At 37.2% G+C, this 27142-nt stretch overlaps 1 protein-coding gene across 16 annotated transcripts in view; it reads right to left on the bottom strand.

Moving 5' to 3' along the window:
* The window catches only part of GPATCH8 (G-patch domain containing 8), a 102495-nt gene that overhangs the window by 19160 nt on the left and 56193 nt on the right, over window positions 1-27142 (bottom strand). For all 16 annotated transcript variants that reach the window (XM_070227160.1, XM_023652404.2, XM_070227165.1 and 13 more), the window contains 3 exons: window positions 26986-27053; window positions 25958-26044; window positions 3045-3188 (listed from right to left, as the gene is read on the bottom strand). In XM_070227160.1, coding sequence (XP_070083261.1) covers window positions 3045-3188; window positions 25958-26044; window positions 26986-27012 — 258 coding nt within the window. In that variant the 5' untranslated portion in view covers window positions 27013-27053. The remainder of the gene's footprint in view (window positions 1-3044; window positions 3189-25957; window positions 26045-26985; window positions 27054-27142) is intronic.

Genomic DNA, 27142 nt, shown 5'->3' with positions numbered 1-27142 from the left:
TTCTTAGGGATTATTTAGCTGTGTTGTACCAAGGTCAATTAAAGGCTTCTTATAAATTCTAAGTGTAGGGAAGAGTAAAACTATAAAAAATTTAGTACTGTGCACTTTTTTGTTTATATATTTATAGCATTCTGTCTCAAGATTCTACTATTTGCATTATGAGAGTTGTATAAAGAAAGATGAAAAAGGCTACATTTCAACAAAATAAAGAGCACTCAACCAAAAACAAACAAAATAAAAATTCATACTATATCTGTTCTTTTTTCAACACCTAACACGGGCTTTTGATGAAGGTGAAGAATAAGTTCGCAAGCATTCATTAATCATACCAGCTGAGACTAGGGATCCCCAGACTAGGGATCACAGATACTTTCTATATTAACGGATAAGGTAATCCATGTGTTTTCTATAAGAAATCCTTAATTCTGTACTTTCATTTTGATGATAATCTAAAAAAGAGTAATAAACGAATATGTGGAATCATCTAGATCAGCACTTTATAAATGTTTACAACATAACTAAGGACTTGAATGAGTGATTTCTTGGTAACCAAACAAAGGCCAAATGGTGTCACAATACCATATGTATTCGAAAACTTTTCAGTAGTCCTAACAGAAGAGGGTTTCTTAACCTCAGCATTACTGACTGACATTTGGGGCCAGGTAATTTTTTGTCGCAAGGAGCTTTCTTGTGCATTGTAGGATGTTTATTTAGCAGCACCCTTGGCTTCTACCCACTAGATGCCAGTAGCATCATTCACCTAGTTCTGATAATTAAAAATGTCTCCATACACTGCCAAGTGTCGCCTGGGAGACAAAAATCTCCCCCTGGTGGAGAACCACTGCAATAGAGAAAAGTGGTGAGAGAACTGAGTCAACACAAGGTGCACAGGAGAATAAACATGTCAAATTCAAATGAACCGTAACTGTAACAATTTCTACTACTCTCAAGTTGAAAGCAACATTAAAATATTATCATCCATCACATTAATGTTGTCAATGTGAATTTTATTAGTTCTGTATTTTTCCTCATTTAATTTGTAAATCTTATTTATTCCCCTTAAAAAGCAAGCCTATATATTATTCAAGTTTGAATCACACTTTTCCTGGTTTATTTTTTTCTAATTGAAACTTTACTCAAGAGATTTCTCATCAATTAAAAATGTAACCTTTCTAAATGCTCTTCTGGTGCCTAACATTTCTTCCAGAGTCTTTTAATTTATCACAGACAATTCTTTTTTTTTTTTTCGAGGAAGATTAGCCCTGAGCTAACTGCTGCCAATCCTCTTTTTTTTTTGCTGAGGAAGACTGGCCCTGAGCTAACATCTGTGCCCATCTTCCTCTACTTTATATGTGGGATGCCTACCACAGCATGGCTTTGCCAAGTGGTGCCATGTCCACAACCGGGATCCAAACTGGCAAACCCCAGGCCGCCGAAGCAGAAGGTGCAAACTTAACCACTGCGCCACTGGCTAGCCCCATATCACAGACAATTCTTAACTGAAGAAATTCTTAAGAGCCCAAAAAGGTGGCTATGTATTTAGATGCTAAATGTTTTTGTTAATTCCATAAAAAATAACCCCCAAATCTGAATTATATATATACTTAAAAGCTGAAAAAAGTTACTGGATAAGCAATATTTGCTGCTGCATTCTTCTTTCTTGACAGATGATTCTTTGAAGAAGTAACTGCCAATATATCTTGTCCATATACATGCTCTCTAAATTTCTCTTCTTCAAATCAAGCAGAGCTGACAATATATTAAAACAATGTCCAAAGGTGTATAAAAGTTGAAAAGCTGTCTTGAATACAATTCTATCAGTGGAAGAATCTTAAATTGGTTAGATGTTGTTAAATATGGAAGAGACTATTGCAAAAAGTATAATACCACAGCCAGCTTACAAACTACCCCTGGGCTAGTAAAACTTAGTCAAAGCTTGCCTTTTACCTGGGCACTGAAATTCTTTTTTGTGAGGAAGATCAGCCCTGAGCTAACTGCTGCCAATCCTCCTCTACTTTATATGTGGGACACCTACCACAGCATGGCTTTGCCAAGTGGTGCCACGTCCAGAACTGGGATCCGAACTGGCGAACCCGGGGCCGCCAGAGTGGGAACGTGCACACTTAACCGCTGCGCTACCGGGCCAGCCCCTGTGCACTGAAATTCTTATGGTTGGTTGGAAGACAAAGCCAAAAAAAGTTGGTTCAACAGGTCCATCTTAGGTGAACAATCCAGCAATGCTCATACATCTTATCAGTTTAACAAAGCAATTATTGTACCGCCAAAAACCTAGCAAATTCTGCTAAAGTCACAGAAGATCAAATGGCTCAAAATTCCTTAATAAGCCAGAACTGTTGTATAGATTTAAAGATTCATTTCCTTCTAAAATCCCCGAGGGGAATTATTGCCGCCTTCTTTACACCAGTAACTAGTTAGGTGCAAGTTTCTTCTCTAAATAATGAAGGAAAAAAAGACTGCAAAGAAAGTAGAATTCATTTTTCAGCAAGCTCTTCAAATACAGCATCAGAGTTTTTTGTTAAAGTTAAGACAGCTTCTAATTTTCTTTTCCTTCTCAAGATTTATCTACCTTCCAAGGTATACCGAATAACAAAATGCCTTACTAACAGGAAATAGCAGCCAATAAAGCATGATCTTCTACACAGAAGATGAAACGACCACAGTCTGGGACAACTGTTAAAGTCTAAAATTTTCAGGAAGAGGGAGAAAGGGAAACAAAGCTCGCAGTGATCCTCAGTTGAATCACCAAATTAAATACAAATTAAGAAACCACTCAAAGCCAAAAACTTTATGTAAGATTTATGAAGCTTACAATTTCTTCACTCTACATAAAATATTGGAAGGGGTAGGTCTATGTCAGGACTTCCGTCACTGCAAAAAAATAAGGCAGTCAGATGACCTCAGATAAAGACTGGTAGATACAAGAAACCACAGACACCAAGTTTTTTGGATACACTCATAAAATTCCATAGTTATAACAACAAATAAAGTATCTTTTTCTTTGTTAGCAAGTAACTATTCCTCACCTGTTTGTGTGCATGATCATAGGAGTTGATATGGTTATCAAATTCCTGATGTTTCTGATATTGCTTATCACAGAGTTCACAGTAAAAGTTGGCTCTGAGGTCTTCCAACGCTTTGGCAATTGCCTTCTCTTTGTCAACATAATCCTGTGAGAACCACAAAATACAAACAAAAAATGATCTTGGTATAATTTTAAGTGAATGTTATAAAGAAGTAGTCTTACCTGAAGAGAGAAAAAAAGGGTTTCTCGTAACATTTAGTGGTACCAGTAAAAGCTGGATGAAACACAAGTGGCAATTTGGTGGGGTAATTTATGTGTGGTTGTATTATCAGCTGTCTTCAAATAATAAATGCTCAAAAAGAGTTTAACTTTACTTTCCCTTTTGGCGGTATGATGAACTAGATACTGTGTCGCCCCCTACTCCTATCCCTGGCCAAAAAAAATCCCCAACCAACCACACACATAAAATACAATTTTTACTGCATTGCAGGAACCACAGAAAGAAAAGTAAATCCCCAAGAAGGACAACAGGAAAAGATAAAACCAAACCAAACCAAACCAAAAAATACAACTATGATCTGAAACTGAAATCAGAGCTGTGATGGGCAAGGGCTCTCCTTAGGACATGTGGATGTCACTGGAGCTTGGGGATTGAGTAAGGTGAGGGAGCTAAACCTGAGAAGCCTCACTAATAAGCAAAAGAACCTTAAAGTGGGCTGGAAAAATCCCAGGATCTCTATGTCTTTTTTTTAAGATTTTATTTTTTTCCTTTTTCTCCCCAAAGCCTCCCGGTATATAGCTGTATATTCTTAGCTGTGGGTCCTTCTAGTTGCGGCATGTGGGACGCAGCCTCAACGTGGCTCGATGAGTGGTGCCATGTCCACGCCCAGGATGTGAACCGATGAAACACTGGGTTGCCTGCAGCGGAGCGCTCAAACTTAACCACTTGGCCACGGGGCCAGCCCCTCTAAGTCTTAAATTAGCAGAAGAAATCAAAAATACTCTCAGAAGACATGATCAATTTTGACTCTAAAATTTTTCCTAGATTAACATCAACAAAATATGTGTTACAATCAAAGATTACTACACACACAGAAGGAAATAAATCTATCACAAGTGAGCGTCACAGGAAATAAGCAATAGATTTAGGCCCCCAAGATCTCAAATACTGAAATACTATGCTACAGAATATAAAGTAACTATAAAACATTTAAAATATAAAATGGAATTACAAAAATGAGCAAACATAAAACACTATATATATATATAAAAAGAAAACCTGGGGGCCGGCCCCATGGCTGAGTGGTTAAGTTCCAGCACTCTGCTTCGGTGGCCCAGGGTTTCGCCAGTTTGAATCCTGGGCGCGGACATGGCACCACTCATCAAGCCATGCTGAGGCGGCATCCTACATGCCACAACTAGAAGGATCCACAACTAAAAATATACAACTATGTACTGGGGGGCTTTGGGAGAAAAAAGAAAAAACTTATGCAGACTGCAGAAAGAACCAAATGAGACTTTTACAATTGAAAAACATAAGTGTAAAAAATAAACAGAAAAATTCATCAACTACTTAGGAAATGGGCTAAAAAAAAGCCTAGATACAATTCAAAAAAGATGTAGCAGAGTGGTAAAAATGTTCTGGAATTAGATCATAGCAACGGTTGCACAACCTTGTGGACTATACTAAGAACCACTGAACTGTAAACTTTTAAAAGGGTGAATTTTATGGTGTGTGAACTATGCATCAAGTAAAAAAAGATAACCGGAAAAGAGACTGAAATTACTTAGAATGTTGCACAGAGATAAAGAAACAGATAATATGAAAAATAAGTTAGGAGTCATATAGAACAGAGTAAGAATAACACTTGTATTGTATAACTGGAATCCCAGAAAAAGAGAATAGAGAGTATAGATAAGAACAAAATATTTGAAGGTACAATGGCTGAGAATTTTTCTGAACTGATGAAAGACATGAGTCCAAGATGCAGGAAGCACAAAGTATACCACAAAGGCTAAATCAAAATATGCACCTAGACACATTTCAGTGAGACTATAAGGGACCAAAGAAGACAAAATCATTAAACTACCCAGGGCTGGCCTTGTGGCCAATTGGTTGAGTTCTCGCGCTCTGCTGCGGTGGCCCAGGGTTTTGCAGGTTTGGATCCTGGGCGGGGACATGGCACCACTCGTCAGGCCACATTGAGGTGGCGTCCCATGTAACACAAGTAGAAGGACCTGTAACTAAGATATACAACTATGTATCGGGGGGATTTGGGGAGACAAAGCAGAAAAAGAAAAAAAAAAACCAACGGCAACAGCTGTTAGCTCAGGTGCCAATCTTTAAAAAAAAAAAAAAAAAGGTCCAGAAAAAAATTAAAGATCACCCACAATCAGACTGACAGCAGATTCAAAAGCAACAACAGAAGGTAGAAGATAATGTGCTTCAGTGTGCTGACAGAAAATACATTTTCACTTGTATACCAAATGAAAATATTTTTCAAAAATGATGAAATGAAGGCATTTCTGATAAAAAAAAAGTTTATCATCAACAGATTCAATAAAAAGGAACTTCCTAAAGTAGTTATTTTTGAAATCATAGACTGTGACCCACTATGAGTCATGACATTGATTTAGTAGATTTAACAGGCATAAGAAAGGAAAAAGAAAAAAAAATATAAAGCCTATTTCAAATAATAAGGGTAAATAAAAAATGCTTCAGTCGGGTGTGTGCGGTTGCAATATTAAACATATTTCTTACTGTGGACTTGAAAGTCACTGTTTTAAGGATTTATTCTAGGGAAGAAGGAAAATAATGCCAGAAAAAGGTCTGAAATACTATAATTATATGGTAAGCAATGAAATAAATAAATATCTAGATTAACACCACCACCATCACCTAGTTTAAAGAATAGAAAAGGGACAAAAGCAAAATGCTAGCTAGCATAGCCCAGGCTAAGGGGAGAGAGTGTTGAAGTGTTTTAGAATTCTTCTAGTGATGGTGATGGAGTTAACTTTAGGTTTTGTTAAATTGAGCAGAATTTGTATTAAAATTCCAAGGGTAATTACTAGAAGAACAGAAGTAGTAAAGGGGGAAAGAATAACAAAACTTCAAATTTTTTTTTTAAGATTTTATTTTTCCTTTTTCTCCCCAAAGCGCCCCCCGCACATTGCTGTGTATTTTTAGTTGTGGATCCCTCTAGTTGTGGCATATGGGATGCTGCCTCAACACGGCCTGATGAGCGATGCCATGTCTGCGCCCAGGATTCAAACTGGCAAAACCCTGGGCTGCTGAAGCAGAGTGAGAACTTAACCACTCGGCCATTAGGCCGGCCCCGCAAAACTTCAATTTTATAAAGGTAAGACAGGCCAGTAAGACACAGGAAATAGAAGGTAAAAAGATAGTAGAAACAGATTTATAAGTAATTACAAGAAATGTAAATGTACTAAAAAACTGCCAGAAAAACAAAATCCAACTACCTGCTGATCACAAGAGATATCCCTAAAACACACAGACTTAGAAAGCTGAAAGTTAAAGGGTAGAAAAACGTGTGTTGGGCGAACACCAACCAAAAGAAAGCTGGATTTAACTACATTAATATTCAACTTTCTAGACTTTAATGCAAAAAACATTACTTGAATTGTGGCCAATTATGGTGTTAAGTATTACACGGTTATTCTCCGAATAAGCTACACTCCTAATTTTGAAAAGCCAAGACAGATATGTTGGTTATCCATTGGTCTTAAATGAGGTTTTGGCTCAAAACTGTGGGACCGAGGGGCCGGTCCCATAGCTGAGTTATTAAGTTTGCACGCTCCAGCTTAGGCCGCCCAGGGTCTCGCCAGTTTGGATCCTTGGTGCAGACCTGGCACCACTCACCAAACCATGCTGAGGTGGCAGCCCATATAGCACAACTAGAAGGACCTACAACTATGTACTGGGGGGTCTTTGGGGAGGAGAAGAAAAAATAAAGACTGGCAACAAATGTCAGCTCAAGTGCCAATCTTTAAAAAACAAAACAAAACCAAAGAACTGTGGGACTGATCCAAAGAGGTAGTCCAATTTGCCTTATCAGTTTCACTTAAAAACTAGGCACCAAAAGACATCTCAAAGCAGGGTGAGTAGGTATATTCATTTGCTATAAGGTAGCACAGAAGAACGAGAAGGGGAAAGGAATGATAAATGACTACGTGCTAGCTTTTTACAGCTGGGTAGATGCATTACTCTGGCAAAAAGTAGCTCCTTCTCTTAACAGACCTAAAGATGGGTCTCATTTTGAAGGCTTCTGAAATTGGTCTTTCTTCTATTCAGTTTTGTATCTTTTGGATATACTTTCAAAGCAGCTATATCATCTACCATCTCTCTACCATTTCTCATATGAGCTAATCAGTAAGCAAGAAAAGATTGCTGTACTTTGTGGAATGCTAGTATTGAACTAGTTTGGATAAACTTATTACAACGGAAAAGTGAACATATAGCCTATTATGATTTTTGCCACAATAATTTTCTCTAAGCACCTTGGGCAGTTTCATGTTGTCTGGATGTTAAGCAACTTGACGGTCTTCCTTATCAGTCTGGCTTCTCCAACATAGAGAAGTCAGAAAGCTTCCTTTCCCAACCTCCCTTAAAACTAGGGTACAGACAAGTTATCTACCCTCTTTCTGTCAGATGCATCTGCATGAGACTTTGATTCCAAAATGAGCAGCACGAAGAAGTAGGTGCCAAGTAGAATCCATCTTCTAGCAGAGGTGGCTGCAGAAGCATATTTTAACTCTATCTTGATTTTTATTTAATTCTGTAAGATACTGTTTTATATAGTTTATATAAATTTGGAATATTTACTCTTCCAAAAAAGAGATGAGAAGACTAGGATTAAAAAAAAAAAACACATATGACCCAATTAAATATTGATTATAAGAGATTGCTTATTGCATCTCAGGCCTTTCAATGGGAATCACATTCCTTCTTCTTAAAGTACTTTCTTTGAAATTTCTTTTAGGAGAGTCTTTTGTTCTAATAGAATCAACAACATATTCTAACTTCCTTGTTACTCCAACAGTTCTTTGAAGATTATGCTTTTTTCTTTAGTGTTGTACAGTTTTACCAGGATGTGTCTATGTATAGATTTCTTTTTTATCTTGCTTAAGATTCATTAGGCTTCCTGCATCTGTGAGTTGTGTCTTTTGTTGGTTCTGGAATCTTCTCTTTGAATGATGCCTCTGTCCCATTCTTTTTCTTTTCTTTTGGAACTCTGTGTAGACATATATTAGAGTTTCTCATTCTTTATCAACTCTTAACCTCTCTCCCATATTTTCCACTTGTTTCTTGCTTGCTTGCTCTCCCTCTCTCCACATTTTGCTGCATTTTGGATGGTTCTTCAGATGTGTTATAACTTAATATTCAGTTTTGTGTAATTAGCTATTAAATCCTCTGAGTTTTTAGACAGTCTCTTGTCCTTAGAATCTCAATCCCTTTTCTTTCTTTAAAACATCTTAAATATGCTTCTTTTATAAGCTGTATCCAAGCTGACAATTCCAATATCTTAAGTCTTTATTATTTTTTATTTTTTAAATAAAGTCTACATTTCTTTTTCCTCCCCAAAGCCCCAGTACATAGTTGTATATTCTAGTGGGAAGTCCTTCTAGCTCTTCTATATGAGCTGCTGCCATAGCACAGCTACTGACAGCCCAGTGGTGTGATTCCACGCCCAGGAAGTGAACCTGGGCTGCCGAAGTGGAATGTGCCAAACTTTAACTATGAGGCCATCAGGGTTGGCTCCCAATATCCTACGTCTTAAGAGGTCTGCTTCTACTCTTTTTTTTCCTCCCCTGCTAACTCTAGCCCACAGTGCCTACTTTCTCAGTTGGGTGTGTGATACTACCATGATCTCCCATTTTGGGGGGTTTTATCTAGGAGTTCTTTGCTCTAAGTTGCTCTAGAGAAGTTAGAATTTGTTTCTCCCTAAGTGCACTGTCTGTGAACGCTTTAAACCATGTATTTTACTTACTCTTCAAATGGAACTGATTATTTTATGTCCTACTGAAAAAAAGAAAAAAGAAATAAAACGCTGACAATTAAATTTTAATTAATTTTGGAAAGTTCTCAGCCATCACTTCTTGGAATCCATCCCATTTCTCTCTCCTTCTATTGGGACTTTAATAACATTAAACTGTCTGACACCCTCTCATGGATCTTGGATACTCTACTCTGGTTTTTCACTTTTCCTTTCAATTTCAGTTTGACAGTTTATATAGACTTGTCTTCAAATTTACTGATGCTATCTTCTGCTGTGTCTAGTCTGCTGATAAGCTCACTGAAAGAACTCTTCATCTCTAATATTATATTTTTCTTTTCTCTTGTGTAATTTAATCCATTCTTCTGACTTTAAAGATTTTTATTTTTTTCCTTTTTCTCCCCAAAGCCCCCTGGTACATAGTTGTTTATTCTTAGTTGTGGGTCCTTCTAGTTGTGGCATGTGGGATGCTGCCTCAGCATGGCTTGATGAGCAGTGCCATGTCTGCACCCAGGATTTGAACCGGTGAAACCTTGGGCCACCAAAGCAGAGCACGTGAACTTAACCACTTGGCTACGGGGCTGGCCCCATTCTTGTGACTTTAAAATCATCAATATGCTAGATACCTCCCAAATGTCTAAGTCATGCTGAGACCAATTTCCCCCTTATACTCCCTATCTGAATATTTTGGTGGTTATCTTCATTGGATGTATATTAAGCACTGCAAACTCCAGATGCGCCAAAGTGAACTCATTCCATCCATACCATCTGTTCTTTCTTCTCTATTGATTATATGTGGAAGACAATGGGAATAATTGTGTGGGGGTTTTTTTGTTTGTTTTTTTTGGTGAGGAAGATTGGCTCTGAGCTAACATCTGTGCCAATCTTCCTCTATTTTGTATGTGGGACACTGCCACAGCATGGCTTGAGAAGCAGTGTATAGGTCCATACTCAGGAGCCAAACCTGTGAACCCTGGGCCGCTGAAGTGAAGTACGTGAGCTTAACCACTAGGCTACTGGGGCAGCCCCGAATAATCATTTTTTTAACTGATCTATCATTAATGCAAGACAGAAGAGAGTTAAAATGGAATTAAAATATTCCAAGATGTTATACTGTTAACGAGAAAGGTAAAACATGGTTAAGTGTGTACACTGTAAATTCTAGGGTAACTACTAAAAGAATAGAGTATATTACTCCTAGTTTAATGGAGAAGGAAAAAGAACAATAAAAATAATCAATACAAGTGAACGCAGGACAAAGAGGAAAAGAAGCAGGGGGATAAAAAAAGACAAAGAGAGAACAAAATATGTCAGATTTAAATCCAAATATATCAGAAATGACATTAACTATACTTAGAGTAAATGCTCTAATTAAGAAAACTGGGGGAAAAAAGAGATCAGGAGGCTAGATAAAACACCTATAAACAATCCAATTACATGTTGATTATATAATAGCTTTCTAAAACAAACAGCCAGAACAGCTAAAAGAAAAGGAATGGAAAAAGATGAGTGAGAAAATACACCAAGCAAAATAAAGCTATCAAAATTGAGTATCAGACAAAAGAAACTTTTTTTTTTAAAGATTTTATTTTTCCTTTCTCTTCTCAAAGCCCTCTAGTACATAGTTGTGTATTTTTAGTTGTGGGCCCTTCCAGTTGTGGCATGTGGGATGCTGCCTCAGCATGGCTTGATGAGCAGTACATGTCTGTGCCCAGGATCCGAACTGGCAAAACCCTGAGCCACCAAAGCAGAGTGCGTGAACTTAACCACTCGGCCATGGGGCCAGCCCCCAAATGAAACTTCAAGGCAAAAAAATCACTTCATAATAGTAGGTTTGATCCACTGACAATTGTAAAGCTGTATGTAGTTTTGAAATATATAAGCAGGGGCTGGCCCCGTGGCCGAGTGGTTAAGTTCCAGTGCTCTGCTTCGGCTGCCCAGGGTTTTGCTGGTTCAGATTCTGGGCACCCAAAGCAGTGTCTAGCTTTTAAGTGAAACTGATGAGGCAAACTGGACTACCTCTTTGGATCAGTCCCACAGTTCTTTGGTTGTGTTTTGTTTTTTAAAGATTGGCACTTGAGCTAACATCTGTTGCCAGTCTTTTTTCTTCTTCTTCTCCCCAAAGCCCCCCCAGTACATAGTTGTAGGTCCTTTTGAGATCTAGGAAGAGCAGAAGGAACAACTCAGGTTGCAGCAATGGGGAAATGTATGTGTAGTACAAGGAATACATACAAGAATATACACCCCATTCCTTCATCGACATGCTGAAGGGGCACACTGTGTGCCAATGAAAACAATCCCCAAAAAAGTAGTAATAATCAATACCATAGTAAAGTTACTGAATCTTAAAGGTAAAGAAAGACTCCTTGGAACCGCCAGGAAAAACAATCAAGGGAAGAAATCAGGCCTAGCCTTTGATTTCTTCAGTATTATACCCAATTCCAGAGGCCAGTGGTACAATACCACAACATTTCTAAGGAAAGAAAGTATTATTAAGCAAGGATTTTATACATATCTTTCAAATACAAAGGATACACATACACATGGAGATTTATGTACATATACATGTTTATATATGTAATTTCTTGAGCCATTTTTATAGGTTCAAAATTATATATAAATACATATGATATAATTATATCCTATATAATCTCAATATATTATACATATTTTTAACCTATAAAAATCATTCAGTAAATATTGTTTGCACAACCCTTTTTAAGTAAGTTACCAGGATATAAACTGCAGAAATGATGAGGAAAACTCAGCAGAATGAGTGGCAGGCTGCTTTGAATATATTTACACACAGAATTGAGGTGCTCTCAGAAAACAGAAGATACAACTAGTCGTATAAAACAGGGTAGGTAGAGTTAGGTAAATGGGAGTAAGAGTTGCCTACCCCTGCATCTATAGTAGAAGTAAAAAGAACTTTAATCAAAACTGAAAATCAAGTAACGTAAGTATTATACAATCATATTTAACTATATGCTATATACTCACTAAGTTTATTAATTAATATTAGGTGATGGATGAAATGAAAGGGAGGGAGTAGAAGAGGAAACAAGTTAACTTTTCATAGCTTCATAGCACAAAAATAATGGATACTTTCTAAAAGAAATAGAGAACAAAGAAAATTAAGTTATAAAGGTAACTACAACAAAAATATAATCCATCTCTATCTATTTCTATATCTACAATTATATCTACCTCACATTCAGAGAAAAAAATAGACCAGAGTCAGTGACCTAAAAAAAATATAGTATAATATAAAATAAATTGAACCTGTCGCATAAAACATAAAAAATTAATGAGTTAGGTTTTTTTCATATTGTAACACAAAACAAAACTCAACTCCATGATGATTATAAGAGGCACATCCAAAACAAAGTGATTCAGAAAGACGGAACATAAAAAGGACAAAGATATACGAGGCAATATATATAAAAGGAAAGCAGGAGGCAGAGTCTTACTTTCAATCAAGGTAGAATTAACACATTAAAGCTTTAAACAAGACAAAGGCACTTTATAATGTCAATGAGGATAACCCACAGTATCTAAAAATTTTAATATCTAACTATCATAATCTAGCAACATTCATAAAGCAGAAATTAGAGGAGATTCAAGGAAAACAGATGAACATACTAAAGTAACGAGATTCAAATCATCTCTCATTTCATGACAGATTTTATCAAAGAGATAAAAATAAACAAAGATCTAGAACACCTTATTAATAATATACGAAAACTTATGTGCCTAAATAAAGGGCACACATCTCTTAAAAAAGTACTCTTAGAACATTCACCAAAAAAGACTATTAGGCTACAGAAGAAACGATGATAAATTCCAAAAAGAAGAAATAATATAAGCAACATATATGAACACAGTATAACGAAACTAGGAATTAACAACATTTTTAAAAAGGCCTTTCTACAAATCTAAAACTGCAGAATTTCTCGGAAAAAAAAGATAATGACAACATTATATATCAACATATACAGGCTACAGCTGAAGCACTGCTCAGGAAAAACACAGGTTTAACTACACAGAGCAATTAAATAATAAAAACAAGCCCCACACTTTGGAGAAATTTACACATGTATACCAAGAAATACACGATCCCATTTACATAAAGTTCCAAGACATATAAAATTAAACAATCTATTTTTAGGGGTACAAAACACATTGTAAAATCATTTTAAAAAGCAAGGGAAAATAAAAGAGGAGATAATACTTTCTAACTCATTCTGTGAGACCAGTATTACCCTGATACAAAGATATCACAAGAAAACTACAGACTAATATCTCTTATGAATATAGGTGCAAGTCTTCAACAAAAAGCTGGCAAACTGAATCCAGCAGCATATTAAAAGAATTACACAACATGACTGTGACTAAGCAGGATTTATCCCAGGAATACAACAAGGTTGGTTTAACATATAAAAATGAATCAATGTAATACAAAATATTGCTAGAAAAGGGAGGGAGGATCTCACATGATACTTTCAATAGACACGCACAAAAGCATTTAACAAAACCTAACACACTTTTATGATAAAAAAAAAACACCCAACAAACTACGAATAGAAGGGAACTTGCTCATCTATGAAAAACCCCAGCTAACATCAAACTTAAAAGGCTAAAGACTGAAGCATGCCCTGCTAAGATCAGCACACAGATGTCTGCTTCTGCCCCTAAGAAATAGATGTCTGTTGTTGCCACTTCTACTCAACATTATACTGGAAGTTCTAAGGCAGGGCAATTAGACAGGAGAGGAAAAAAAAGGTACTCAGATGGAAAAGGAAGAAGTAAAACTATTCACAGATGATAAGATATTATATATAATAAATCCTTAAGTCAAAAAAATGATTAGAGTTAATAAGTGAGTTTGGCAAAGTTGCAGGATACAGAATCAATATACAAAAATCACAACAGCATAAAAAAATAGAATACTTAGGATTAAATTGTACAAAACTTAAAAAAAATTGAAAAAATTAAAGAAGATCTAAAGAAATGGAAAAACATCCTATGTTCATAGATTGAAAGATTTAACATCGCTAAGATAGCAATACTCCCCAAACTGATCTACAGATTAACATAATCCTTATCAGAATCTCAGCTGATTTCTTTCTAGAAATTGACAAGCTGATTCAAAAATTCATATAGAATTGCAAGGGACTAAGAAAGCCAAAACAATCCTGAAAAAGAATAAAGTAGGAGGGCTCACAGTTTCCAACTGCAAAACTTACTACAAAGCAACAGTAATCAAGATGGTGTGGTACTGGCAGGAGAGACATACAGATCAATAGAATACAACTGAGAGAAAAAAAAACCCATACATCCTTGGCCAACTGACTTCTGATGAGGTACCAAGACCATTCAATGGGTAAAATAACTGTTTTCAACAAATAGTGCTGGGACAAACTGGGTAATCAAAAGCAAAAGAATGAATTTGGACCCCTATCAAACATGATATACAAAAATTCATTCAAAATAGATCAAAGACCTAAATGTAACAGCTAAAACTACAAAACTCTTAAAAGAAAACGTATGTCTAAATTTTCATGGCCTTGGACTAGGCAACAGATTCTTAAATATGACATCAAAAGCACAAGCACCGGGGCCGCTCTGTGGCCGAGTGGTTAAGCTCGTGCGCTCCGCTGCGGCGGCCCAGGGTTCGGATCCTGGGTGTGGACATGGCACCGCTCATGAGGCCACGTTGAGGCGGCGTCCCACATCCCACAACTAGAAGGACATGCAACTAAGATATACAACTGTGTACGGGGGGGGGGGTTTGGGGAGATAAAGCAGAAAAAAAAAAAAAAGATTGGCAACAGTTGTTAGCCCAGGTGCCAATCTTAAAAAAAAAAAAAAAAGCACAAGCACCAAAAGAAACAATGATAAAACAAACTTCAATAAATTTTAAAACTTTGTGCACCAAAGGACATTGTCAAGTGAAAAGACAATCAAAAAATGGGAGAAAATATTTACAAACAACATCTAACAAGGGTCTCATGTCCAGAATTCATAAGGAATTTTCATAACTCAACAAAAGGACAGCCCAATTAAAGAATGAGGAAAAGATCTGAACAGACATCTCTCCAAAGATCATATCCAAATGGCCAATAAACACAAGAAAAGATGCTCAACACCATTAGTCATTAGGGAAAAGCAAATCAAAATCACAGTAAGATACCACTTTATACCCATTAGGATGGCCATAATAAAAAAGATAGAAAACAACAAGTGCTGGTGACCTTGTAGAGAAACTGAAACTCTCATACATTGCTGGTGGGAATGTAAAATGGTGCAGCCGCTTTGTAAGAGTCTGGCAGTTCCCCAAAAAGTTAAACATACAGTTACCACATGACCAACAATTCCATTCCTAGGCATATACCCAAGAGAACTGAAAAATACATTCACACAAAAACTTCTACAAGATGTTCATAGTAGCATTATTCATAATAGCCACAGAGTGGAAATAACCTAAATGTCCATTAATTGATGAATGATTAAACAAACTGCAGTATATTCATACAATGTAGTATTACTCGGCCATAAAAGGGAACGAAGTACTGATACATGTTATTAACATGGATGAACCTTGTTCATTATGCTAAGTAAAGAAGTCAGATACAAACAGCCACACATTGAATGATTCAATTTATATGAAATGACCAGAATAGGCAAATCTGTAAAGACAGAAAGTGGTTGCCAGGGGAAGGGGGGGGAATGAAGATGAGTGCTAAAGGATACAGAGTTTCTTTGTGGGGTGATGTAAATGTTCTGGAATTAGTGGTGATGGCTGCACAACACTGTGAATATGCTAAGTCACTGAACTGTATACTGTAAAATGGGGAATTTTATGCTATGTGACGTCTATCTCAATAACATCAAAACTCTACCGGAAAAAACGCAAAGGAATGATAAACACAAAATTCAGGATAGTGCTTATCTCTGAAGCAGGAAAAACTGGAATGGGATCATAAAGTTACTGATAATGTTCTTTTTCTTAAACTGAGAAGACACGCAAGTGTTTGGAGTTATTCTTTATATTTTACACATATTTTTTAAATAGTGTATCAACATTTAAGAAAATACTAAAGGTGACAAAATGGGACTAGAGTTTTAGTTTTTTCTGTTAAAAGCCTAGTAGAGCTATTTGGCTTTAAAACTATGTACAACTATAACTTTCATAAAAGTGAAAATTAAAAAAATAAAAGAATGGAAGGTGATGAAAAGGAGGCAGTGAGTGTGCTGACTACTCTAAGAATTTTGGTTCTAGGAGCTGGCCCTGGGGCCGAGTGGTGAAGTGGGCGCACCTCCGCTTCGGCGGCCCAGGGTTCAGATCCTGGGCGCGGACATGGCACCCCTCATTAGGCCATGTTGAGGCGGCCTCACACATGCCACAACTAGAACTCACAAGTAGAATATACAACTACGTACTGGGGGGATTTGGGGAGAAAAAAAAAAAGCAGGAGGGAAAAAAAAAAGAATTTTGGTTCTGGGGCTGGCCCCATGACTGTGGGGTTAAGTTCATGCACTCCGCTTTGGTGGCCCCGGGTTTCGCAGGTTCAGATCCTGGATGTGGACATGGTACCACCCATCAGGCCATGCTGAGGCAGTGTCCGACATGCCACAACCAGAAGGACCCACAACTACAATATACAACTATGTACTGGGGGGCTGCAGGGAGAAGAAGAAAAAAATAAAACTGGCAACAGATGTTAGCTCAGGTGCCAATCTTTAAAAAGAAAAAAAAGAATTTTGGTTCTAAAAGAATCCTGATTCATATGGGGCAACAAAAGACCATGAATAGCTAAAGCAATCCTGAGAAAAAAGAACAAAGCTGGAGGCATCACAATCCCGGGCTTCAAAATATACTACAAAGCTATAGTCATCAAAACAGCATGGTCCTAGTACAAAAAGAGACATACAGATCAAGAGAATAGAACTGAAAGCCCAGAAATAAAACCACACATCTATGGACAGCTAATCTTCGACAAAGGAGCCAGGAACATACAACGGAGAAAGGAAAGTCTCTTCAATAAATGGTGTTGGGAAAACTGAACAGCCACATGCAAAAGAATGAAAGTTGACTGTTATCTTTCACCATACACAAAAATTAACTCAAAATGGATTAAAAACCTGAAGGTAAGAGGTGAAACCATAAAACTCTTAGAAGAAAATATAGGCAGTACACTCTCTATCGGTCTTAGAAGTATCTTTTTGAATACCATGTCTACTCAGGCAAGGGATACAAAAGAAAAACAAATGGGACTTCATCAGACTAAAGAGCTTCTGCAAGGCAAAGAAAACCATGAGCAAATAAAAAAGACAACCCACCAAACGGGAGAAAATATTTGCAAATCATATATCCAACAAGGGGTTAATCTCCAAAATATATAAAAAACTCATACAACTCAACAACAAAAAAACAAACCACCCAATCAAAAGATGGGCAGAGGATATGAACATTTTTCCAAAGAAGATATACAGATGGCCAACAGGCACATGTAAAAGTGTCCAACATCACTAATTATTATTATTATCACAAATCAAAACTATGATGAGGTGCTGGCCCCATGGCTGAGTGGTTAAGTTCGCATGCTCCGCTTTGGCGGCCCAGGGTTTTGCCAGTTTGGATCCTGGGTGCAGACATGGTACCGCTCATCACGTCACATTGAGGTGGCATCCCACATGCCACAACTAGAAGGACCCGCAACTAAAAGAATACACAACTACGTACTGGAGGGATTTGGGGAGAAAAAGAAAGAAAGGAAAAAAACCAAAAAAACTATGATGAGATATCACCTTACACCTATTAGAATGGTTATAATTACCAAGACAAAAAAACAATGAATGTTGGAGAGGATGTAGAGAAGAGGGAACCCGCATACACTGCTGGTAGGAACGCAAACTGGTGCAGCCACTATGAAAAAGAGTAGGGAGATTTCTCAAAAAATTAAAAATAGAAATACCACACAACCCAGCTATCCCACTACTGGGTATTTATCCAAAGAACTTGAAATCAACAATACAAAGAGACTATACACCCCTACATTCACTGCAGCATTATTCACAACAGCCAAGACATGGAAGCAACCCAAGTGCCCATCCACTGATGAATGGATAGAGATGTGGTACACAGACAATGCAACACTACTCAGCTATAAGAAAAAGATAAAATCGTTCTATTTGCAACAACATGGATGGACCTTGAGGGTATGATGTTAAGTGAAATAAGCCAGACAGAGAAAGACAAACATCATATGATTTCACTCATGTGGAAGATAAACACATGGACACAGAGAACAGGTAAGTGGTTACGAGAAGGGAAAGTGGGTGAGGGGTGGGCATAAGGGGTAAAGGGTCACATGTATCTGGTGACTGACAAATAATAACGTACAACTGAAATTTCACAATGTTATAAACTATTATGACCTCAACTAAAAAAATTCTGAATTAAAAAAAATTTTGGTTCTAAAGACAAGTAAAAAGAGTAGATGGTAGCTATGGAGAGTAAGAGTCAACAGAGTCAAGTTTTCTTTTTTAGTTTTAGTGTTTCTTTTCCCCATAATGTGTAGGTATGTTTACTGGTGATAGGAAAAGAATGAGTAAAGAGCAAGATTACCAATATAGGAAAAAGGTATAAGGTCCTGGACACGACAAGCTAGGATCCAAAATCCAGATATAGGTAAGAATTATCATTTGACAGATGGTGAAACAACAGAGAAATATTTAAGGACAGGAGCTGATGAACCCAAGTTTGATGGAGTATATTACAGGTAGATGAAGGCACTCCCACCTGATGGTCCAAATTTTCTTTAAGTTTTCTACTAGGAGTAAGGAAAGGTGGAGGACAGCATGGTTGAGGGAAGATGAGGGCCTGAGAACCAATGTTTGAGAACGACAGCTGAGGGGACTAAGAGGGAGATGACATACGAAAGGGTTACTTGAAGTTCTGAGGGCCCAGTGAGTTGGCACCAGTCCCACACTGCACCACAGTAAAGATGCAGAAATGAAGAATGCAAATATTTGTACTGACTGGGGATCGGCTTTTGGTGAATAGGTACGACAAAAGAATTAGGAAGAATAGAAGTTGGAATCAAAGTGTTGAGAGAAACGAAAAACAATCCATGGTGCCTGAGGAGGACAAATTAAGGGGGGATCTAAGTTACTAAAGTCAAGGTTCCAGGGTCATGTGAAGGTGAAGAAAAACTGCAGTGAAATAAAGGAGTGACAGCAAGAAGGGAAAGGGCTTCACAAATAGTACGGAGATGGCAAGATTTCTGAGTAAACACTCTGATCAATAAAATGGGGATAAGTAATTCTTGCTCTACCTACCACAAAGGGTTCAAGTGAAAAATAATTTCTTGGGAGAGGAGAAGGGGAGGAGAAAGGGCCTCAAAATACAACGATAATCTTATGAGGCTGTGAATTACTCAGCTACTTCATTTATTTATTATTTATTCAATAGTGTAGCTTCTACTTGAAAAACAATAAGAACGTATTTTTCAAAATGTTATTTCCAACAGTATTTGTATCTCTGACAAATAAATCTGGCTTTTCCTATTATTTCCAATTATTTATTTATTTAACTCACATCTATTGAATACTTACGTGCCAGGCTTATGCTGGATGCAGTATACGTATTGGCAGACAAATAGATACAGTGTCTCTTTCCTCAAGACCCTTTCAGTTATAAACAAGTAAACAAAAACTTATAATTATAAATTATAAAAGAGTACTGCAAGAGAATAAGGCAGAGTGGAGGATTTATTTAAACTGGGTAGTTAGAGAAGGTTTCTTTCTTTTTTTTCTTAAAGATTTTATTTTTCCTTCCTCTCCCCAAAGCCCTCCAGTACATAGTTGTGTCTATTCTTAGTTGTGGGTCCTTCTAGTTGTGGCATGTGGGATGCCACCTCAACATGGCTTGATGAGCAGTGCTAGGTCCACGCCCAGGATCTGAACCTACGAAACCCTGGGCTGCCAGAGCAGAGTGTGCAAACGTAACCACTCAGCCACGGGGCTGGCCCCAGCGAAGGTTTCTAACGAGGTAATGTGTAAGCTAAGACCTAAAGGATAAAAACCAACCATGCGAAAGATGATGAAATACAGTAGCATGATCATTCCGTGCCTAAGGACAGTGTTTAGACAGAAAAAGAGGGCCGAGGTCTGAACCTGAAGAACTCTTAACCTCTAAAGTTCAGGCAGAAGAGAAGGAGGCAAAAAAGGAATCCATATAGAAGCAGGAAGAGAGACAGAAAGGAGGAACATAGGAAAGTATAAAATCTTCATGGGGCCAGCCCCATGGCCGAGTGGTTAAGTTCGTGAGCTCCACTTCAGTGGCCCACGGTTTCGCCAGTTCAGATCCCAGGCACGGACTTGGCACCACTCATCAAGCCATGCTGAGGCGGCATCCCACATAGCACAACCACAAGGACCTAGAACTAGAATATACAACTATGTCGTGGGGGGCTTTGAGGAGACGAAGGGAAAAACAAAAAAAAAGAAGATTGGCAACAGATGTTAGCTCAGGTGCCAATCTTTAAAAAAAAAAACTTCAAAAGCAAGAGAAAACGTTTTAAAGAGAAAAAGAGTGGTCAATTGTATTGAACGCTGGTGAGAAACAGAATATGGAATAAAATAAGAATTTTATTTTATTTACTTTTTTTGGGGGGAAGATTAGCCCTGAGCTAACTACTGCCAATCTTCCTCTCTTTGCTGAGGAAGACTGGCCCTGAGCTAACATCCATGCCCATCTTCCTCTGTTTTATACATGGGATGCCTGCCACAGCATGGCTTTTGCCAAGTGGTGCTATGTCTGCACCTGGGATCCAAACCAGCGAACCCTGGGCTGCTGAGAAGCAGAACATGCAAACTTAACAGCTGTGCCACAGGGCCGGCCCCAAAATAAGAATTTTAAAAGGTCTATTGGATTTACCAAATAGAAGTGCTTTGTGGCCTTGAATAAAGTGGTTCTGTGAAAAGTCCTAAAGCCAATCTGAATAGGCTGAAGAGTGCATAAAGAGAGACAATAAGGGGCTGGCCTGGTGGTGTAGTGGTTAAGTTTGCTCACTCTGCTTTGGTGGTCCATGGTTCGCAGGTTCAAATCCCAGGCACGGACCTAGCACCTCTCATCAAGCCAAGCTGTGGTGGCATCCCACCTAAAATAGAGGAAGACTGGCACAGCTGTTAGCTCAGGGCCAATCTTCCTCAAGCCAGAAGAGGAAGACTGGCAACAGACGTTAGCTCAGGGCCAATCTTCCTCACCAAAAAAAGGGAAAGAAAGAAAGAGAATAAGAAAGGAAAAAAGGAAAGGAAGGAAGAGGGAGATTTCACCATATTATAATTCTGGATAAAACAAGACAAAAAAATTAACATACAGCTGAGATCAACAAGATGGGGCAATCCCTAGGTGCCTGAAGATGAAGCCTCAGGACCTTGAAGGTAACTAAAATCTCCCTGCAAAAAGCTCTGAGATATGAAAGGTTGTCTCCACCCTTGAAATAGGGATTATAAAAGCTGCACTCTATCGTTACTGCTGCCCCTTGAAAGCATCAAGAAACTCACCTCTATCAGGATGTAAATGGAAAGGGTTATGTTTAAGGGGCTGGAATTTCAGACCAGAGTCATTGGTGAACCTAAAGAATTTACACTTTCCACTGACAGCAGGAACCCTTAGCTTAGGTATTAACATTTTAGAACCAGTCCTTATGAAGTTCACAGGTCTTCAGTTAAAGACCCAAGGCTCTAGTAAAGGCACAAATGGAACTGCCCCATAAGGACTCCCTCTAAAATCCAGGATATAAGAAACTTCTAAAAGAGGATGAGATGACAATCAAAACTGCAAACCACAAGGAGACAAACCACTGTGAAAGTCAAGAGAAGCAACAAACTATAAAAGCACATATCAAATACTACAGATAACATAAGATTTGAAAGAAATTATAAAGTAAGAACATTTAGAATGTTTATAAAGAAAAAAGGTAGAAATAATAACCAAAAGGCAAAAGCAGGGCATTATTAAAAAACAAAAAAAGGCAAATTGGAAAAAGAATCATATTTTAAGAATTTAAAAAAGGCACTGATTCTCAATAAAGCTGTTTTTTAAAAAGTCATTGATATGTAATAGAACAGTATTTATAAATGTTAATTGTGGAATATAGGTGGTAGGTATATGGCTATTCACTGTACAGTTCTTTCAAGTTTTCCATATGCTCAACAATTTTTGTTCTAAAATATTGGGGGAAATACCACTGAAATGGAAAATAAGTAAATGGTAAGTTAGGTACAGCTGGAAGAGAGAATCCTCTATACTACCTTCTAAAAGCTTTAGGATTTTTTCCTTTTACATCTAAATCTTTAATCTTCCTGCAGCTGATTATTGTATAGTATAAGGTAGGTGGTCCAAATCCATTATTTCCCACATGGATAACCAATTGTCTCAGAACCTTTCACTGAAAAGTTCATTCTTTTCCCTCCTTATCTGCAATACCATCTTTGTTTTAGCAAGTGGCCAAATATTTAAGGGTCTGTGACTGGGCTCTCTTTTCTGTTCTATCAGTCTATCCTTGTGCCCATATCACACTGTCTTAATTACCATAGCTTCATAATAAGTGTTGATAGCTGGTAGAGCAAGTCTTTCTATCTTATACTTATTTTTGGCCCCTTACACTTCCACATAAATTTTGGAAACAGCTTATCAAATTCCATACAAAATCCCATTGGCATTTTGACTTGATTGCTTTGAATATATAGAAAAATTTGAGAAAAACCAATAACTTTACAATATTGAGTCTTGTAATTCATGAACAAAACATTTTTTAAAATCTCACTTTTTATTCATTGTCCTTTAATGACTCTCAATAATGTTTTAGAGTTTTTGCCATAAGTCTTTCATATCTCATTAGATTTATTCCTAGGTGTTTCATAAATTTTTTTTCTTTTAACAATGGTGACATTTCTGTAATCTTCATTTTCTAACTCTGTTTTTGATATATAGATAGACAAACTTTAATTTATGATATTGTATCTGGCATCCTGCTAAACTCTGTTGTTAACCTGTGTAACGTTTCTGTAAATTCTTTTGGATTTCTATGCACATAATCTACTTGCAAACAAAAACAGTTTTGTCTCTTCCTTTCATCTCTCATATCTATTTACTTATTTGTTTCTGCCTGTCTACCTCACTGTGCTTAGGACCTCCTGCACAATATTTAATATAAACAATGACGGCAGGCATCCTTGTTACGTCTCCCCATCTCAAAAGGAGAGTGTTCAACTTTTCAATGTTAAGTATGATGTCTCCTATATGGTTTTTGTAGGCAGTCTATCTGGTTAAGGAAGATCTTTTCTTTACCAAGCTGGACAAGGCTTTTCATCATGAACAAATACCGAATTTTTTTTTTTTTTTTAGAACGATTAGCCCTGAGCTAACTACTGCCAATATTCCTCTTTTCGCTGAGGAAGACTGGCCCTGAGCTGACATCCATGCCCATCTTCCTCTACTTTATATGTGGGACACCTACCACAGCATGGCTTTTGCCAAGCGGTGCCATGTCTGTACCCGCGATCCAAACCGGCAAACCCCAGGCTGCCGAGAATCGGAACATGTGAACTTAACCGCTGTGCCACCGGGCCAGCCCCCTGAATTTTATATAATGCTTTTTTTTCTTTTTTTTTTTTTTTCATCTATTTAGATGCTATTTTTTTTTCCCTTTACTCTTTTAATGTTGTTGACTACAAAAATTTATTTCCGACATTAAATCAAGCCTGCATTCCTGGGATAACTTGGTCATGATATACCCCAAATTGGTTCTGGTGTTTGATAGTGTTTTAAGATTTGCGTTTGTGTTATAAATCTGAGTTTCATATAATTATTCTTCTCATACTGTCCCTGTCAGGATTTAGCATCAAGGTGGTACCAGTCTTTCATTAAATGAGCTGGGAGCTTTTCTTCATTTTTAATTCTCTGGAGGATTAGAAATTGCTGGTTAAGACCGAAGTTATTTCTTTTATGAATTTTATTAGAACTCACTAATGAAGTTATTCAGGCTTAAGGAAAGGTTTTTTACTACAGATTCAATTTATATAATAGTTATAGGATTACTGAAGTTTTCTACTTTTTTTTTTAGTCTATTTTAGCAAGTTATAGTTTTTAGGAATTTGTCCACTTAAACCTAATTTTTGCATTCAATGGTATAAAGTTATTCATAATATGTCTATCTTTGGAGCCTGCTGCATCTGCAATAATGTCCTCTTTTTTCATGATTGATATTGGTTTTCCATGTTTGTTTGTTTTTTTTTTTTTTTTTAAAGATTTTATTTTTGCCTTTTTCTCCCCAAAGCCCCCCAGTACATAGTTGTATATTCTTCATTTTGGGCCCTTCTAGTTGTAGCATGTGGGATGCTGCCTCAGCGTGGTTTGATGAGCAGTGCCATGTCCGTGCCCAGGATTCAAACCAACAAAACACTGGGCCGCCTGCAGCGGAGCGCACGGACTTAACCACTCGGCCACGGGGCCAGCCCCTGGTTTTCCATGTTCTTAACATCACCACAAGTACATCAAAGAAGTACCTTTAGGCTTTGTTGTATGTTTTGTTTTGTTCGTTTCTGTTCCTATCTTTATTATCCTATCCTCATTATTTCTTTCCTTTCGCATTCTTTGGATTTATTTTGCTAGTCTTTTTCTAATTTCCTGAGAGGACTGTTTACTTTGTTTATTTCCTGCCTTTCTTTTTTCCTAACATAAGCATTTAAGGATATGTATTTGCTATCAAATATCATATTACTTTAGCTTATCCTACAAGTTTTGATATGTAGTATTTTTACCTTTCAGTCCAAAATATTTTCTAATTACCACTGTGATTTCTTCTTTTACTGATAAGTTATGTAAAAACGTATTTCTTAATTTCCAAACAGAGGGGTTTTTCTATTATCATTTTTGATAAATTGATTGCTTTGTGGCTTGATAACTTGATTTCAGTTCTTTGAAATTTGTTGATATGTTATGACACAGGATATTGTAAAAAATTTTGTTTAAATAAATGTTCCATTTATGTTTGGATTTTTTTATTTTCAAAGTGATTGGGTGTGCAGCTTTATATAACCATTAGCGAAATTTGTGAATTGTGTTGTTCAAATCTTCTAAATATCCCTACCAACTTTTTCCTTCACTTCTTCTATTACTGAGAGAGGTATATTAAAATCTCCCACTGTTGTGGTGGATAGAACATGTCTCCTTGTAGATCTGTCAGTTTTTCCTTTACATATTTTTTATGGTAAAAGAGATTTTTAAAAATAAATTCATTTTCTCTCTTTCCACCTTAAGTATCATGACCAGAATCAGTTTCTGTATGATAATCTTATGATAACTAAGTTTGTTTCTTATCTTCAAATTTACTTATTTTATGGTAAAGATTACAAAAACTACAATATCTTGAAAGGCATATTCCTTGGTCAGTCTTTCTGAAAGCTAACTTATGTTCTAAGTTGCAGTTTTGTAAAACTAGTCCCTTAAAAAGGAAAATACTGAAGTTATCAATTGTTTGTTATTCTTAAAATACTTCATCCATTAAAAAAGAAAAGGGTTATTAACAGGTATCAAGCTCTCAAAGGACTCTCAACAATTTTTACTGCTACTACTACTTACTGTGTACCAGGCACTGTGTTTTCAACCATTAATGCCATCTTGCCAAGAGATTTATGAAGTTGGTATTATTATCTCTATAGTTTTTACAGAGGCAATAAACAGGAAGGTAACAGAAATCTGAGGTCTGCTACTAATCACCACCAAATGTAAAACAAATGCTGTCATCAACAGAGATCCTTTTCACCAAAACTGAGTATCTCTTTCAGTGTGAGCACCCCACACAGAAGAACAGTTTCATTCAAGTACCTTGTACTTCTGTCTCAATTCTTCTGTGTCTTCTTTTTCCACTTCTAGGACACGGCGCCGTTCGGTAGCATCTTCAGCATAATCAAGCTTAATAAAAAATAGATATAATTAGGCTTAATTCCTAAAGTACCCCCAATTAGCTATAAACAGTTATTTGCATAACCACAGTATTGTATGAAAATAAAAAACTTCGCAATTTGCTCAGCTAACTCTTGCTTTATTGTCACCCCATAGAGAAAACAGCATGCAAAATGGTTCATTAATCCTTTCGTGGTGGTGGTTCCCAACAGGCACATTTGTTGATGATAACAGAATTCACTTCAATGTTCAATGCCAAAGAATTAAGAGTAAATGGAGAAAATTATTTTAAGCAATGAAAAGAAAGTGTCACAGATGACAGCTGTACACATCTCTACAGGGACAAAGCTTCTACCACAGTAAATATTTTAAGAATTGAGCAACACTGCCTACTGAAATGAGCACCTGGGTCTGGACTCCAGTCTGATCTTGCCTTGTGGCATAACCCTGGGGAAACCACTCACCTTCTTTATGCCCCTGTTAAAAGAGGGGCATTATTGGGGCCGGCCCAGTGGCACAGTGGTTAAGTGTGCACGTTCTGATTCGGTGGCCCAGGGTTTGCCGGTTCGGATCCCGGGTGCCGACATGGCACTGTTTGGCAAGCCATGCTGTGGTAGGCATCCCACATATAAAGTGGAGGAAGATGGGCATGGACGTTAGCTCAGGGCCAGTCTCCCTCAGCAAAAAAAGAGGAGGATTGGTGGCAGATGTTAGCTCAGGGCTAATCTTCCTCAAAAAAAAAAAAAAAAGAGAGAGGGGCATTATTTGCCTACCTACCTGCCTCAAAGGGAGCACTAAATGAGATTGTAAAATATATTTTTAAATTTCCAAAGAAAAATATTAAAACTACATTCTATCTAATAAAGTGTATTTTGCCTTTGCATCTGAATTGGGAATTAATATCAATTTAAGTATTTCATAAAATAAATAAGCTAATGAGATCAATTTACCTCCATTTCCATGCGACCCATGCCCATGACATCATACTTGACAACAATCGGAATGGGATCTGTTCTTCCTGTAACAGGAACACATAATCAAGGTAAGATGCAAAGCTAAGCCAACAGCTCACTTTACACACTGGGTTTGGGTGGTTAGAGATCTTGC

This window comes from Equus caballus, chromosome 11, assembly GCF_041296265.1.
Source record: "Equus caballus isolate H_3958 breed thoroughbred chromosome 11, TB-T2T, whole genome shotgun sequence".
Taxonomy (NCBI): Eukaryota; Metazoa; Chordata; class Mammalia; order Perissodactyla; family Equidae; genus Equus; species Equus caballus.
Note: the sequence above shows the minus strand (reverse complement) of the source record. Positions and strands in the feature narration are given on the sequence as shown.